Source organism: Thalassophryne amazonica, chromosome 3, assembly GCF_902500255.1.
Source record: "Thalassophryne amazonica chromosome 3, fThaAma1.1, whole genome shotgun sequence".
Lineage (NCBI taxonomy): Eukaryota > Metazoa > Chordata > Actinopteri > Batrachoidiformes > Batrachoididae > Thalassophryne > Thalassophryne amazonica.
The window spans coordinates 38,309,376-38,327,087 of record NC_047105.1 but is presented as its reverse complement, the minus strand read 5'-3'; the positions used below and the strand labels follow the sequence as shown (position 1 = coordinate 38,327,087).

The 17,712-nt window shown below is 41.1% G+C and overlaps 1 protein-coding gene across 1 annotated transcript in view; it reads left to right on the top strand.

Moving 5' to 3' along the window:
* LOC117506558 (cadherin-22-like) overlaps positions 1–17,712 on the top strand; it is a 766,928-nt gene that overhangs the window by 548,853 nt on the left and 200,363 nt on the right. The window contains exons 7-9 of the mRNA XM_034166074.1: positions 5,993–6,174; positions 6,536–6,792; positions 14,734–14,870. Of these exons, the coding sequence (XP_034021965.1) occupies positions 5,993–6,174; positions 6,536–6,792; positions 14,734–14,870 (576 nt within the window). The remainder of the gene's footprint in view (positions 1–5,992; positions 6,175–6,535; positions 6,793–14,733; positions 14,871–17,712) is intronic.

Here is a 17,712-nt window from a genome sequence, read left to right as displayed (position 1 = left end):
GTGTGTGTGTGTGTGTGTGTGTGTGTGTGTGTGTGTGTGGAGACCTGTCTGTGTGCCTCCACCAGAGGGCGCAAGCACCAATGACATCACTCATCTCTGTCGTTTTAAGCCTGGCTGGTCCCTCGAGGAGATCAAAATACACATTTGCAAATACTTTTCCTACAATAATGGCCCTATAAATGTCCAAAAGACAAATGTCAGGCTGGAAAAGACGAGACAATTTTCAAAGTCAACATACTGTTGATTGATTGAGGGTTTTTTTTTTTTTTTTGGTAAAAGCAAAATAGACAGATTCACGCTGACTCTGTACATATATGCAATTTGCATTTAATGAAACAAATGAGGTTTTGGCTCCAATAACACTGGTCTACAGCCAAAATGCTTCTGAAATAAAGATTGTCAAACTTTACTCATTTTGGGCCATGGAGAATGAAATTGTTGTTTGAAATTATTGATTGGCTGTACTTTTAAGAAATGCTACTAGTGTGATACTAAGGATTAATATATAACCTTTTTGCTGATTTTTAAAGTGTTACATTATGATTTTTCATGAAAACATTACTGTTAACACTATATAATTATGTAGATGCAAAATGTAAAACCTATATCTTGGAAACAGTACCCATTTAACCATTGTTATTGTCAGATTTGAATTCAACACGCCAAAGTCCATAATAAATAGTACATTTTATTTCTGAAGCAGACAACTTCTAAATATATGTAGACCAGTGTAACCACCCATTTATAGTTACTGCATGCAAATTAAACTGTGTGAGTCCCCGTCTGTGATTGGTGGATGGTTTTGGAGCAGAAACAAAGCTGTTTGTTACTTATGCTGTGTGTCCAGCATAAACTACACACTGTTGCATCGTTAACTTAGAAAATTGTCTCGTCTTTTCCAGCCCGACATTTGTCTTTTTGGACATTTATGGGGCCATTATTGTAGGAAATGTATCTGCAAATGTGTATTTTGATCTCTTTGAGGGACCAGCCAGGCTTAAAACAACAGCGATGAGTGATGTCATTGGTGCTTGCGCCCTCTGGTGGAGGCACACAGACAAGTCTCCACACACAAATCGCTGCACACATTTACAGATCTCAAGGTGCGTTTACACATAACCAAGACACATTACAAATGTCATTTTTCTGTCATTCGTGACACATTCCTGACATTCTTAATGTGACTTAACGCATCTGAATATGAGGTCTATTAGAAAAGTATCCGACCTTATTATTTTTTTCAAAAACCATATGGATTTGAATCACGTGTGATTGCGTCAGCCAAGCTTGAACCTTCGTGCGCATGCGTGAGTTTTTTCACGCCTGTCGGTTGCGTCATTCGCCTGTGAGCAGGCTTTGGTTGAAGAATGGTCCACCCCTCTCGTCGTTTTTTTCATTGTTTAGGAATGGCTCAGAGACTGCCGCTTTGCTTGATCAAAATTTTTTCAGAAACTGTGAGGGACATCAAAGTGGACACCATTCGAGAAATTCAGATGGTTTTTGGTGAAAATTTTATGGGCTTCAAAGAGATTACGGAGTGTTACTGTAGGACGGCCCAGAGCGACTGGTGGTGCGCCGCGCTCCGAAGCCGCCATCGACAGGCTGAGCGACCATTTAATTTCTAAACAGATGGCTGTATGGATCCATGACCATCGTGTGCAATTTCTCTGGTTATCACAAGAGCTAGACATCAACCATTTTCCGGCAGATTTCACTTTTAACAAGAGATTTTGTCATGGAAAGCCGAGCGGAGGCTTCGCACGTCACGATGGATTCGCTACTGGAGCGAGACAAAACCACCTCCATTGTGGGGGGCCATCCTTAAAGCGACAGTAACACTCCTTATTCTCTACCAAGCCCGTAACATTTTCACCGAAAGCCAGATAAATTTTTCTAATGGTTTCCAGCTGCCAGTCTCTAACAGTTTCTGAAAAAATTCCGATGGAAAAAAAGCCCAAATCATTCCGCCATTTCCTGGCAATGAAACAACGACGAGGGGGCTGGACCACTCCTCACTCAAAGCCTGCTCACAGGTGAATGACGAACCGTCAGGCGTGAAAAAACTCACGCATGCGCATGAAGGTTCAAGCTTGTCTGACGCAATCACACGTGATTCAAATCCATATGGTTTTTGAAAAAAATAATAAGGTCGGATACTTTTCTAATAGACCTCGTAGGTTTCTTAATAGTGCGTGTTGGTGCGTGATATTCTTGATATTCCTGGAGCATGTTTTTGCATGTCAAAAAATCTTCCACGAATGTCACACACCACCCTCATTTTGTCTCACGTCGTGGAGGTCGCAACTGAGCGTATTGATCCGTCTTGATGAGTATTGATCCTTAATTGAACGTGACAACGTTCGTAGTGGTTCCTGTGATGGTTCTTGGAGCCCAAACTCAACGTTCGTAGTGGTTCCTGTGATGGTTCTTGGAGCCCAAACTGTCACGCGTTATTATGAAGTGACACGGAAACTGTCAAGTTTTGACACGACCTGTAATGCGGTGTCACATTTCACTGCGCGCCACGACAAATCAGTTTTCTGTCATGTGCTCACAATTAAACTCGGCTCCAAATGTCGGTCCACAGTTCCTGCTGAAGCTCTTCAGGACGCTCCTGCAGGTGTTCCACCTGCTGTTGTAACCGAGGATGAGTCTGAGCAACCAGAGGAGCGAGAGGAGACTCATGTGCTGCCCGACATCTCTGCACCTCCTCCAATCCGGCGGAGGAAGAAGCGTGCGCACAATTAAACCCTGCTGCACTACATTCAGTTTGATTGCTGACACCAAGTCGGCTAAAAGTCAAATTTCAGTGCTCTTCAGCGCGCTCCTGCAGGTGTTCCACCTGCTGCATGTGCCTGATGTTTGGGAAAATGCGCCAGACGAGAGCCGCATGAAGCCACACATCTGGCTCTGTCTGACAATTCACCTCGTTCACACCATGACAGAACTTAGCGATGCGCTGTTACGCGCAATAGTGCGTAACAATGCGGAACACTATTCTTGACTGGGCGTAATGGTTCCTGATAATTCTCTGGCAACATGTGCCATTAATTGTAACGTGTGGTAACAGGTTGCAGCAGTTCCTGAGGACACCTGACGCCTCTGCCCCGAATCATCACATTCGTGATCAGTGGCCAAGAATGTGTACGTCGTGGCATTCGTGACTTGTCGTCGTTATGTGTAAATGCAGCATAACATGGCAGAACTGTAGCAAAAGTCACGTGTAAAAACACATCTAATCGAGTGGCCTGATTTTCACAGACATACAGATATACATGCACAGATTTTTTTTACGCATTTTTGGATGTGTTTATACACACACACTCACAGATTTTTTTTTTACGCATTTCTGGATCTGTTTACACACAGAGATCAAAATACGCACACACAGATTGCTATACTCATTTGTGGCTCTGTTTGCACAAACAGATCAAAATACGCATTTGTAAATACTTTTGTACACACAGATTGCTATACGCATTTGTGGATCTGTTTACACACACACACAGATCAAAATACGCATTTGCAAATACTTTTGCTACAATAATGGCCCCCATAAATATTTCTCTGAAACTTACTGTAACCCTAGGTTCTGAATGCAACATGAGGAATGTCTGTTGAGCATGCACACACATATTCATAGAATTATGGATGAAATGTTGTGTGTATCTTTTTGTTTAGTATCATAAGAACCATTCCATGAGAAGACATTGACACATAGTAAGTTTGAATTAGCGCCACCTGGGCAAGTAAAAACAACATAAAAAAACAAGCATAGTGTCATATTTGTGCCAAGTCTGACGCAATCCAGAGTGGAAATTCAAAATTTTGACCTTTGGCCACCATTGACATTGACAAATGCCCCGGTCACACGGCAACGGTGGTAGCTGGACAAAGGATAAAATGTAAAAAATCGTCCAGAAAAGGTGGATGAACGATCCTGCACTTTTCCCATCACCAAAAAGCCTGTGAATCAAGCAAACTCAAGCAGAACTTCAAACAAAATGTCAACGAAGGTTTGAACAAAACAAACGAAACAAAACCAAAACTAACAAAAGAAAAACTAAGTGAACGTTGACCTCGATGCTTTAAACAAAATCAAAACGAAACATTCACATTGACGTGACTGAAAGTGGGTATTAAACCGAGCGTCCTAATTTCTGCAGTACTTGCAAGCATGAGATTTTGTTTGTCTTCACAACAACCAGTTTTGTTTGTCTTCACATTCTGAGTTCTTGTGGCATGTCTGTACCTTGTTGTATACTTTATCTGTGATAGTACTTGTCCTGATGAGTACCTTTGATGAGCCCATGGCATCAGCCGACGAAGGTTGTTTTGTTCTGCTCGTCCAAGCTTTTGCTATTGATTCATTCAGATATTGGTGTGTTTGTCAACCTTCATTCAATACGTCAGACTTGGGAGGTTGAACGAAGTTGGACAAAAGTCAAATGAAACGCTAACGTTAGGAAAACTAAGCAAATGCTAAGAAACCATCAAGAACAAAAGTAAAACGAAATACGGATGAACTGAGGTTGTCTTTGGTATTCATTCAAATTTTTCAACAGTTTAAAAATTTGACGAAGCGCCAGCTGCAGGAACGAAACTGAACGAAGGTTAAATGATGCCTCCATAAGTCAACAAAAGTCTAGATTTCTTTCATTTTGGGCTTTGTTGTCCTTCATTAGTGCCGTGTGACCAGGGCTTTAAACCCTTTAAGGGCAGGTACAGGCTCCACAAACAAATATTGCTTATAGTACAATAATAAGTCCCTTCGACTTCTCCCTTGTCTTCACTTGGAGACACCATAGCAGATCTGATGTTGATCTGGCAAATGTTTTACACCGGATGTCGTTCCTGAATCAACTCCATGTTACAATGCTGTAGTTAAAATTGCAATGGACAGTTCTGGGGTATTTTTTGCTTGGCCTGTAGAAACATGAGGGGCTGCAAGCTCAGTGCTGCCAATCTTATGTTGTCAGTGTGGAATTAATACAATAAATTAACTTATTTGTGAATAAATAAAATTTTAATAAATTAAAAAATCAAATATGACGATAAATTTACCCTTAGATGAAGGAAGTGTATTTGTAATACATAGTGTTGCCTTAACACGAACTGCATCTCATACAAAATGTTTTAAGAACCGTTTATACTTCAGTACAGCAGCAATTTTTAAAAATAGATTTAACATATGGTAGTAATTGTTGCTTTGGATTTTGTTCATTGCTACCACCTGGCTGACACCATTGTTTTTCTGCAGCACTTGTAAGAAAAGAATGCAATTATCTGAAGGGAAATGAAGTCGACTGTGGGGAGGTGGGGTGGGGGGGCACACTGATGTAGGAGTGAAGGGTCACGGTGTAGACACAGCCATCAACATTTGTGCTTGTGGTGGGAGGTTTGGGCTAATCAGTGGACACATGGTGTTGATTTGCCTTCCGTATGTAGAATTACACTATACAAGGAATTATACTTTAAATTATTATAAAGCCACCACTATCTGTTCCATAAATGACAACACTATGGTGTCCCAGATGGAGATGGAAAGGGTGGTTCAAGAACAAAGGTGTGCACTGACCCCACAGCTATTTCTTTTTTAGGTAAATGCTGTGATCACACTGGCAGTCTATCCAGAAATTGTTTGCACGTGCACTTTTGCCATATGCTGACCTTTATTTTTCCATCACTTCCTTTCTTTACATCCTTTTTTTCCTGTCCTTCTCTCTCAATCTCTGCTTCCCCCTTTGTGTTCTGCTCTTTATCTGTCTCGCACCAATATTCTCACTTCCTACTGTCTTTGTTCCACCTACAGTCACCCATCTGTATTTTCACATTTTGCTTCCACTGGTGTGTTTATCCAGTTTTGCCTCCTGTTGCGTTTTAGGATTTTATTCCTCCAAAAACACAAACAGGATCTCCTCATATTTTTGTCATTCTGTCACTTTGCAAAACTGACTTTTTGTTATGTTTTCTGTCCAAAACCATGTGGCAGAGATGTACCAGTTTTTGGTGTCAGAGGGTTCGGCCGTGGGAACCCCAGTTGGCCGCGTGATTGCTACAGATGCAGACATGGGAGAGAACACGGACATGAGCTATCTGATCAAAGAGGGAGGGGAGCTCTTCAAAGTTACTACTGATGTAGAGACACAGGAGGCAGTTGTGTCCATTAAGAAGGTACAGTTATTTGTAATAACCCATTTGTAATAAACCCTTCTGTGACAAGCAACCTGGTGTTTTATATATGTTTAATCAAAGAATATTATGCAAAACCAAACAAATCACCAATCAAACCAAACAACTCAACAAATCAACAAGAAATCAGTGACAACAAACCTCTCCTTAGTGGCATCATTCATCAAAGTAAAATGACTTTCACCATCCTTCCAATATTATAGTTTCTGCAGGTTGTGACTTTTAAAATATATGTGATATTGCAGTATAATGGACTGAAATCACTATATTACATGCATTTGATGCCATTTCAAATACAAGATAACTTTTTAAGATTTAACTGAGAAAGTTTTGTTTTCTTCAGGCACTGGACTTTGAGACCAAGCGCACCCACAATGTTGTGGTGGAAGCAGTAAATAAGCATGTTGACCCTCGCTTCGTGGACCTGGGCTCCTTTAGAGACCAGACTATTTTTCGGGTCAGTGTGTCAGACACTGATGAGCCACCCATCTTTCAACCAGCAGAGGGCACTATTATGGAAGTGCAGGAGGATATCAAAGTTGGAGCGTTAGTTGGTGTCGTCACTGCCAAGGATCCAGATGTGAAGAATAAACCCATCAGGTATGTAAGGAAAATCAAGAAAGTTAAGTTACATGGTATCGTCCAATATAACTTTTCTTTATCCAGTATTTCTCTATGTTGGACGACTTGCCATCCATCAATTGTTATGTTCTTCACCCCCCTCCCAAATTAAGCAAACAACAAAGAGTCAAGTAAAGCGCCTTGGGGCAACTGTTTGTTGTGATTTGGCGCTATATAAAAAAATTGATTGATTGATTGATTGATAAATTAGATCAGTTTATTTTGTTGTGAACAACATATGATTGATTCTGATGTGGTGAATGCTTCTAAAACATCAGTAGCGTGCTTGTCTACCTTCTTAGTGTTTTTGGCATCCTTGGAGTTCAATATTTCCACAAATTCCTCCTCTGTGAACTTAGCAAACATCGCTGGCAGACGATTTTTTGCTGTTGTTGACTTTCAACCAGTATCTGTCAGCTAGTTCCTAACCTTCATATGCTGCGCTCTGATTGGCTAGCTGTTGGCAGTAAGCTCTAACGCTATTGGTCAGTGGGAACCGATCTAATATAACTTTTGGTCCTAGCCTTTTTGGATCCTTTTGGATCCAACATAACTTTCTGACACCAAGCATGCCAAAATACAGGTAAAAGATGGACAGAAAGGCTAATCTGTGATTGGTTATTGCAATCTGAATGGATATATATATATATATGGCCCATACATTACTGTATGTGTTATGTTAAAGGCTCATCGTACGTATACGTACAATACATTGCATATTACATTGTGCTTTATATTTTTAAAATTTATTTCTGGGGATTTGTGTTCACTTTCAGTGCAGACCATGATTGTATTTATTTTACTGTAAATAAATAAATAAATAAATAAATAAATAATTTACCCTGACATTTCTTAAACTGATATAATAAAAAAAATAAATTATGTAATTTTTACAGCAGTGCTAAAGCTTTGGCATACAACCCCAGTGTATCCTGTTTGAAGACAAAGTAAAACACAAGCTGTGTGAACACTGAATATAAAATGGAGGGATCTGCACATCTCTTTATTCCTACAGATCACTGTGCACGATAAAAACAGTATCAGGTAATCTTACATACCAAGGTCTGTGATATATACATCCACAGAAAGCTATTGTTGTGAAGGCAGGTGATTTAGATAAGGGCTACAACGCTCTCACTGACAGAGAGCGCACCAACACATACAGGCCATTGCAAATTAGCTCTATTAAAAATGCATGAGTCTCTCAGTTCCAGGTGTAATAAAGTATAACACAATGGCGGCACTGTCTTTCATCAGTGTCTTGGCAGCCTGTAGCTCAAAGTGTGTATTAGTTTGTAACGTGTGTGGATATGTGTGTGGTGAGAGAGTGATAGAAAAAGAGAGATGATGGCCATAGGCCACTTGCTGGCTAAAGTTAGTGAGCTTCCACCCTGTAATGTGTAGAGTACAACAGCTAATGGCATTAGCTGACCAACTCTTGTTAAACATTTATGCACTTTAGAAAGACAAGTTCAGTTTTCCACAGAACCACAGAATCTCGTCTCTGCTGTTTGCGGATGATGTGGTTCTGTTGGCTTCGTCAAATCAGGACCTTCAGCGTGCACTGGGGCGGTTTGCAGCCGAGTGTGAAGCGTCCGGGATGAAAATCAGCACCTCCAAATCCGAGGCCATGGTTCTCGACCGGAAAAAGGTGCTTCGCCCTCTTCAGGTCGGTGGAGTGTCCTTGCCTCAAGTGGAGGAGTTTAAGTATCTCGGGGTCTTGTTCACGAGTGAGGGACGGATGGAGCGTGAGATCGATAGACGGATCGGTGCAGCATCTGCAGTGATGTGGTCGCTGTATCGGACCGTCGTGGTGAAGAGAGAGCTGAGTAGGGGGCAAAGCTCTCGATTTACCGATCGATCGACGTTTCGATCCTCACCTATGGTCATGAGAATTGGCTCATGACCGAAAGAATGAGATCGCGAGTACAAGCGGCCGAGATGAGTTTCCTCCGCAGGGTGGCTGGGCGCTCCCTTAGAGATAGGGTGAGGAGCTCGGTCACTCGGGAGGAGCTCGGAGTCGAGCCGCTGCTCCTCCACGTCGAAAGGAGTCAGTTGAGGTGGCTCGGGCATCTTTTCCGGATGCCCCCTGGACGCCTCGCTGGAGAGGTGTTCCGGGCACATCCCACTGGGAGGAGGCCCCGGGGAAGACCCAGGACACGCTGGAGGGACTACATCTCTCAGCTGGCTTGGGAACGCCTTGGGGTTCCCCCGGAGGAGCTGGAGGAGGTGTGTGTGGATCGGGAGGTCTGGGCGGCTTTGCTTGAGCTGCTGCCCCCGCGACCCGACTCCGGATAAAGCGGAAGAAAATGGATGGATGGAAGTTCAGTTTTTTTACAGCCTTAAAACATGTCAGTGTCAATGTCAGTTTTATTTATACTCGTATAGCACATTTTCAACAACACCAGTTGCCCAAAGTGCTTCACATGTAAAAAACAATATCATGGTAGCAAGAAAACCTCTGAGTATTCTTCTTACAATTGATATTTATGCTTGCTAAATTGTAAACGTGATGGCTATCAGTGGCAACTGGGAGGCCTGGTTGGTTGCTGTGGGGGATAGGGCACGAGTAACTGGAGTCCATGGGGCATATGTCTGAGGGTCTCGAGCTGTAGCCCTCAGGCACTCCTTGTACATGGTGTACTCTCGATGAGTATCGTTTGGAGGACATGGTATTTCCTAGAGTCCTTGCAGAGCAAAATAAACTCTGCCGGAACTACATTTGGAGTTCAATAAACTCTATCACAGTGTTAAATAAACTCTATCATGCTGTGAGTGACTCTTATTGCAGTTCAAAAACTTGATTTCACAAGACGACTGAGCTGGTTTCACACTGTAATAGAATTTATTTAACTTTTGTTGGAGTGGGATCCATTGTAGTCCCTGTAGAGTGCATTTTACTCTGCAAAAAGGTGTGTTGGAGGCAGTGGGCTGTTCTGGGCCCCCTACTCGGCAGCATGGATCACTTCCTGTGTGGCTGTGGCTGGTGCATGCAAAAGTTGGGAGGGTAGAGGCCCTGTTGGCTTCAGTACAGTGACCTCGTCCTTGGTGGACATGACATTGCCTGCAGATCCAACCACCTTGCACCTTGGTGGGCTGTCCCACATGTGGCATTGGCCTGCTTTTTCCGTGGGATCACATTTCCCATCTGGCATTGGGACTGGAGGCCTGTGTCCTATATCTCATACTCGTGGTGCTGTTTTGCTCCCGCTTATGGGCTTGTGTGGTGCATTGTGGCCAGTGGGACTGTTCCTGTTGTTGTGCAAGTCCTCACCTGTTGGTGTGGGGGTGCTTGCCATGATTGGGGCCCCTGGGTTATGTGGCACTGATGCAACATGTCACATAATCACATATCTCATTACAGCTATTGCACCCTGCATATAGATGTATAGGTTTCTCTGAAACATACAGTAATGGTACTGTGTGCAATGCCAAACATGGTAACAAATTTAGAAGAGGATGCTTTTATTTTATTTTTATTCATGATATTGTCCCAAAATGTGTCACATTTTCATGACGCGGTCGAGTTTCACTATGTTTAACCCTAACCATAACCATAAGGCTAACCCTAATCATAACACCACCCCCACCGTCTCACCCCAAATTTCATGATACATCATGAAAATATAAGACATTTCGTGACAGTATCATGTATTAAATCACTTTTCATAATGCCATCACGGACTGGCATGAGATTGGGGTGAGTGGAGGGACAAGATTGGCATGATCTAGGTGGGACAAATGAAGCCCAAACACACCCACCTATATCTGAGATGATATAGGCTATCAAGATAGATGGCACTAATAAGCCTTAAACTGGGGTCAGGTGTTTGATTAATGGTTATTTTTGCATATTGGGCAGTGGCTTGAATTACACTTGGCTTGGGCTCAAGGAATTAAAAACGATGACAGATAACCTCTGCAACCACAACACTATCAGTGCAGCTGATGTTACCTAGCTATCCATACGTGATAACTAGTGCTAATGGCACTGAAAGGGTGGCACCCTTTTAATGACTGGACACATTGTCACTGAAATATCAACCATGCCTAGTTTTATGGCTGAAAATCACCTCAACTAATGAACTATACACATTCACACCCTGTGCAGTTGTCATGAGCGGGGAAATGAGCTATAGAGACTAAACTGCTTGTTTGTACCAGGCTGTAAAGATGTTTATGCTGTAAAGTTGGAGATTTTATCATAGGGTTCCTTGGCAGTTGACTCAAAAGAACAGCATTAGTTAGAACATCATTAAAACATTAGAACAGCAGTCAAACAGAGGAAAGTAAATCATCCAAATCAAGCAACTTGCAGACCTTTGAGATCACAAAGGTGCAGAACAGGCATAGTGTATGTTCAATTTCAAAAGACTTAAATTCCACATCTGCAACACGATGCAAGAATGCAAGGTGTAAAGCAGCCAAGCTTGTATTTTTTAGATTCTGTATGATATGTGTGAGTAACTACATTTTATTTGTCATTGAAATAATTGTCTTTTAAATTCTGATCGTGAGTCACCATGTTCATGGGTGAAAGTATTGTTATCGGATTAATGATGTGGTGACATCCCTTTGATTTTGATCCCTTCCAAAAATACAACCACAAATGCACTTATTATTTTTAAATGGTTGTGAGAAACATGGAGAAGAAGACAAAAACATCCAGTAGTCAGGGGCTTTTTACCACATGAAGTCTGTCATTATTCTGCACATCAGTCAAAGGTTTGGCAAATTAGAGGGAAATCCAGTTTTTTTTATCATAGCCATAATACAGTTAACACAAACGAAAAATCAACGCACATGAAGGACATTTGTGGTGAACTGTGTCATCAGCAGAGGTGGGACAAAGTCGCTATCAAGTCACTCTCAAGTCATGAATCAGCAAGTCCCAAGTGACGTCTCAAGTCATAATGACCACCAATTGTTTGCAAGCTGACTTGAGACTTGACTTGGGACTTGCAGATTGATGACTTGAGAATGACTTGACAGTGACTTTGTCCCACCTCTGGTCATCAGTGTGTTTAATAATGCAGTTGTTGATTTCCATCTGAAAATGAGTCAGAATTGACTATCAAATAGTAAAAAATAAATAATAATAATAATAATAATAATAATAATAATAATAATAATAATAATAATAAAAAAGATTATTTTTGATGGTTTTGTTTGCATAATCAGAAAGACTGTGTGAGAAATATTCATGCACCTGGAGCTAATAATCAGGAGGACCTTGTTGTGAAAGTGTAGTGACACGGACCCACAACAGGGGGCGTAAATGAACGGACAATAGAAGGAGTTAAATTTGAACACTTTACTGTTGTGAATGCCACAACCACACACAGCAGATTATAGAATAAATACAAAGTCAGTGGATAAAGGTGTCGTGTGGGCAGGCTCGACGATAGGAGACGTCTGTCTAGAGAAGAACCGGAACCACACGATTTCCTCCACCACCGAACCCGAAGGATACTGGAGCCGCCAGGTCCCGAGTCCCTCAGGTGGCCACCGTCTCCGCGTGTCGGATCTGGTACTGCTGGCGAAGAGCAAAGACAGTCAAGTGTGGGTGTGTGTACACCCAGTAACAACAACGGTGGGAATTCCACCTCCACCTCAAATCTCACACTCGTGCAGCTCCTGTTTAACCACTTATCTGGTTGGGGTGTGAGGCGAAGCCGTCGCTAATCACATCAAACGCCAATCCAGCAGATAAGGAAACACCACAGGAAAATGGCTGCAAAAAGAGCTCAGATTATTTGTCAGAGTTGACGACAGCTGAGAAGTTACCTCTGTAGAAGAACGATATCTCGGCGACGTGGTGGAGGTGTCATCCTGCTTTTATCAGGGGTGAGTGCAGACGATCGGTGACAGCTGTCATAGTTGATGAGTGACAGCTGTCACCTCGGCTGTTCCTGTGAGGCGGCAGCGCCCTCTCGTGCCTGAAGCCCGCACTTCAGGCAGGGCGCCCTCTGGTGGTGGGCCAGCAGTACCTCCTCTTCTGGCGGCCCACACAACAGACCTAATACCTTTGCACATTCAATTTTTTCATTCAGTGTGTGTCTGTATGCAATTTTAATGTTCCTTAAGGGTTTGATGGAGCTGCAGTCTCCCAGAATTTCAGAACAGCATGACCATAGCCTGCCAGAAAATTAAATCAAAATCCCGTTTTTAGCCTCAGTTTCTCAACACCACCATTCTCTGTTTGAGCTTACCCTATAGTGCCTCTATGCTTCTCAGCTTCTATGAAATTTTGCTTATGCACTGTGCTGTATGGTGGCCATTAGGGGCCACAGTGTACCCAAACTAAGACAACGCCAGCAAAAGCAGAAGACTGAAAAGAAAAGCCCCCCAAAAAAGTTATGCATCAGTTCAACAACATGAAATTACATCAACAAAGGTCTTGGAAATCTGAAAAGAAGTTTGCAAAAACAGAGAATACAAACCTATGTAAACTGCAGCACACGCAGCACTTTAATTTGATAAAATGTCTGCTGTAAATTCACACAACACAACCAAACACAGAAATGCTTTACAAAGCTTAACAATACAACAGACATTATTACGTCCATCAAGGACGTAATAATAAAATCATTGACATTTATTTATTTGTCTGTTAACAGGATGACGTCAAAACTCCTGCATGGATTTTGATGAATCTTTCACCACAGATAGATATTAGGGCAGGGGTGGCCAAGTTCGGTCCTCAAGAGCCACCTTCCTGACACTCTTAGTTGTCTCCCTGCTCCAACACACCTGAATCCAATGAAAGGTTCATTAAAAGTCTGCTAATGAGTCTTAATAATAAATAATTAACTGGTCTACACAATTTTTCTTGGAAACAGCTATTTTTCAAACTTTGTGGCTACTTCTCGTATCAAGCATTGATGCAAAAGCTGCAGTCTTGCACACCTTTTCACCGCCATAAACAATATTATGGCTCTTTGTTCACATTTTGCAGACTTGGCTTAAAAGCTATACTTTGAAGTTGCTTTTATGCATGATTAGAGGTGTCACCCCGTAAGTGAATAAGCAACTTATGTGTAAACCATCAATACGGAACATGGAAATTGCACAAAAACAGGATGTGATAGACGAAATCTGAGCTGAGATTTGGATTCAGCACATCAAAATTAAAATAAATCTCATAGTCCATTCAAGAAATTTTAAAAAAATTAATACATTTTTATTTATTTATTTATTTTTGACCAATGTAATCATGCCTGCACCAGCCTCCCCCAAAAAGTCCTCTGGAGCCACCATTGCACATATTGTATATCTATACATTTGAGGTGTGTGTGTGTGTGTGTGTGTGTGTGTGTGTGTGTGTGTGTGTGTGTGTGTGTGTGTGTGTGTGTGTGTGTGTGTGTGTGTGTGTGCAAGCAAAACAAAAACCCAGGAACAAAGCAACTGTTTCAGCAGGTTTTTGCTGACTCACCAATCTTCTGAGAACAACAAGTACCCCAAAGAAAGGAAGATGTATATGGACTTTTGCTTGTGTGCAAAATAGAAGTTTAATATTTAATTTTCTTACTCTGAATGGGTAAAGAAAGAGTAACAATGCAGCACTTTCCACTTTGGGAACACTAATGTATCTGGGTCAAAGGACCTTCAGGGTTTCTTTATTAACCTCGTTCACATATAGGGAGTATAACCCAAAGTCATCTTCAACATCCAAGACTTATTTAGAAGGCATGGAATTAAATCTCTCAAAAATTCAAATTGTTTAATTACTGACTGGGTCGCTTCTTGAACATAACTTTCCTTTGTATCTTAATTTGTTTGTTTTATTATTGATTAATTTGGAGCTGTTCATTAATTAGAATGGCAAAATAAGGATTTTTACTTGCAGGTCCACGCCAGAATCTGTTAAAAGGCACTCAAATCCATTTTTTTTTCCTTTTTTTAAATCTGTTGGACCAGGTTCTCCATAGTTCGGAGCACAGATGAGGAGATGATATTCCATATTGATCCTGATACTGGCGCCATCACACTTGGAAAGAGCTTGGATCGGGAGACTGCAGGCTGGCACAATATCACTGTGAAAGCAGTGGAAGCAGGTTTGTCACATTTTATGTCTAATTGGATTTAATTTTAAGATGAAATATACAATAAACCTGGAAAATAAAACTGGTACTAAAGCTACACTGTGTAGGATTTTGTGTCATCTAGTGCAGAGATTGCAGATTGCACGATGCCATGGTTTGTCATATTGTTTCCTTTCACATTTTTGCTTCTTTTGATAAATGTTTCCTTGCCTTCTCTTGTGATAAGCAATATCTATGGTCTTTCATTTCACAAAAAAATAAGGTTCCAAAACTTGTTAGCCTGCCCTAGCAACCAGCAAACATTGTACATACAGTTGTGTTCAGAATAATAGTGCTATGTGACTAAAAAGATTAATCCAGGTTTTGAGTATATTTCTTATTGTTACATGGGAAAAAAGGTACCAGTAGATTCAGTAGATTCTCACAAATCCAACAAGACCAAGCATTCATGATATGCACACTCTTAAGGCTATAAAATTGGGCTATTAGTAAAAAACAAAAGTAGAAAAGGGGGTGTTCACAATAATAGTAGTGTGGCATTCAGTCAGTGAGTTTGTCAATTTTGTGGAACAAGCAGGTGTGAATCAGGTGTCCCCTATTTAAGGATGAAGCCAGCACCTGTTGAACATGCTTTTCTCTTTGAAAGCCTGAGGAAAATGGAACGTTGAAGACATTGTTCAGAAGAACAGCATAGTTTGATTAAAAAGTTGACTGGAGAGGGGAAAACTGTTCATCTACAATAATCTCCAATGCTTTAAAATGGACAAAAAAAACAGAGACGCATGGAAGAAAACGGAAAACAACCATCAAAATGGATAGAAGAATAACCAGAATGGCAAAGCCTCACCCATTGATCAGCTCCAGGATGATCAAAGACAGTCTGGAGTTACTTGTTAGTGCTGTGACAGTTAGAAGATGCCTGTGTGAAGCTAATTTATTTGCAAGAATCCCCCGCAAAGTCCCTCTGTTAAATAAAAAAAACATGTCTGGAAAGGTTACAATTTGCCAAAGAACACATCAACTGGCCTAAAGAGAAATGGAGGAATATTTTGTGGATTGATGAGAGTAAAAGTGTTCTTTTTGGGTCCAAGGGCCGCAGACAGTTTGTGAGATGACCCCCAAAGTCTGAATTCAAGCCACAGTTCACAGTGAAAACAGTGAAGCATGGTGGTGCAAGCATCATGATATGGGCATGTTTCTCCTACTATGGTGTTGGGCCTATATATCGCATACCAGGTATCATGGATCAGTTTGGATATGTGAAAATATTTGAAGAGGTCATGTTACCTTATGCTGAAGAGGACATGCCCTTGAAATTGATGTTTCAACAAGACAATGACCCCAAGCACACTAGTAAATGAGCAAAATCATGGTTCCAAACCAACAAAATTAATGCCTCACAGATGTGAAGAAATCATGAAAAACTGTGGTTATACAACTAAATACTAGTTTAGTGATTCACAGGATTGCTAAAAAAGCAGTTTGAACATAATAGTTTTGAGTTTGTAGCGTCAACAGCAGATGCTACTATTATTGTGAACACCCCCTTTTCTATTTTTTTTTCTAATAGCCTAATTTAATATCCTTAAGAGTGTGCATATCATGAATGCTTGGTCTTGTTGGATTTGTGAGAATATACTGAATCTACTGGTACCTTGTTTCCCATGTAACAATAAGAAATATACTCAAAACCTGGATTAATCTTTTTAGTCACATAGCACTACTATTATTCTGAACACTACTGTATAGGGAAGCAACCACTAATTCCTCTTCATTTTTCTTAAGTCTGCTGCCTGCATTGCAAAATGTGAAAGGCAGAATAAGGATGTGCATTTTGCAATACTGTGTCAATGGTGCAACATGTACTTGCTATGATGCAACACGGCTGCCTCCTTCCCCCATGTTGATATGAACTGCCCAATCTAAGAGTATGAGGGCATTAATTATAAACTAATTAACTGGCTGTGAATGCTATGTTCCAATTGTAAAAATAAATTCCCCCTAAATCCTGTTTTAATAGATAGAATGTGCAGCTGGGGATGGTGCAAACACTTCTCCTCTTTACTACAAATTAGTTACCCAACTTGAAACACTGATCCAGAACATTTGGAAATCTGCTTTGAACACTGTTCCAGAGGGTGTATTAAAAGAAAGGGTTCATGAGCCATGCTTAAGGGGTCTCAGTATGTCATCAACCAATTTGAAACAAGTGCTTTGAAATTTTCCAGTTGATCATGTTAAAACATTAAAACAAAAGTCAATGGACAATGATGGCACCCATTTTGAATTTCACATTTTAAAGGCTAAAATCGGCACAGGGCATATGTTCCTTGTATACGGTACTGTACATGTCCCGGGTGGTTGGATGGTTGAGACTCTAATGCAGAGAAAGGCGAGTTGGCATAGGAAACAGTTTTATTTTCCAGAGCCAGGGATGGGGCAGAGGTCGGTACATGGGGAAGCAAAGAGTAACGAGTAACAGTGTCTAATAATTTGCAAGCAATCTCAAGAATACACAAAGGAAAAAACAGGTTTGTGACAAGAAATCAAATGCAACAAAAAGCACTAGAATTCTCAGGGCAAGAAGAGGGCAAAAGCACACAACATTCAAGCAATGCATGAGAGGAATACAGGGGTATAAATACACACTGAGGTCATTTAGACAAATGAGGCACAGGTGAAAGTAAACACGAATTGATCACAACTGGGGTGTGACAGGATGAAACCTAACAAAATGCAGAAGGAAACTGGTGGAGTCCAAATAAAACAGGAAGTGAGTCAAAGACACTGGTAGTAAGTAAATACATAATTGCAAAGCAAACAAGCACTGGAATGGGCACAGGACAGTCATTTA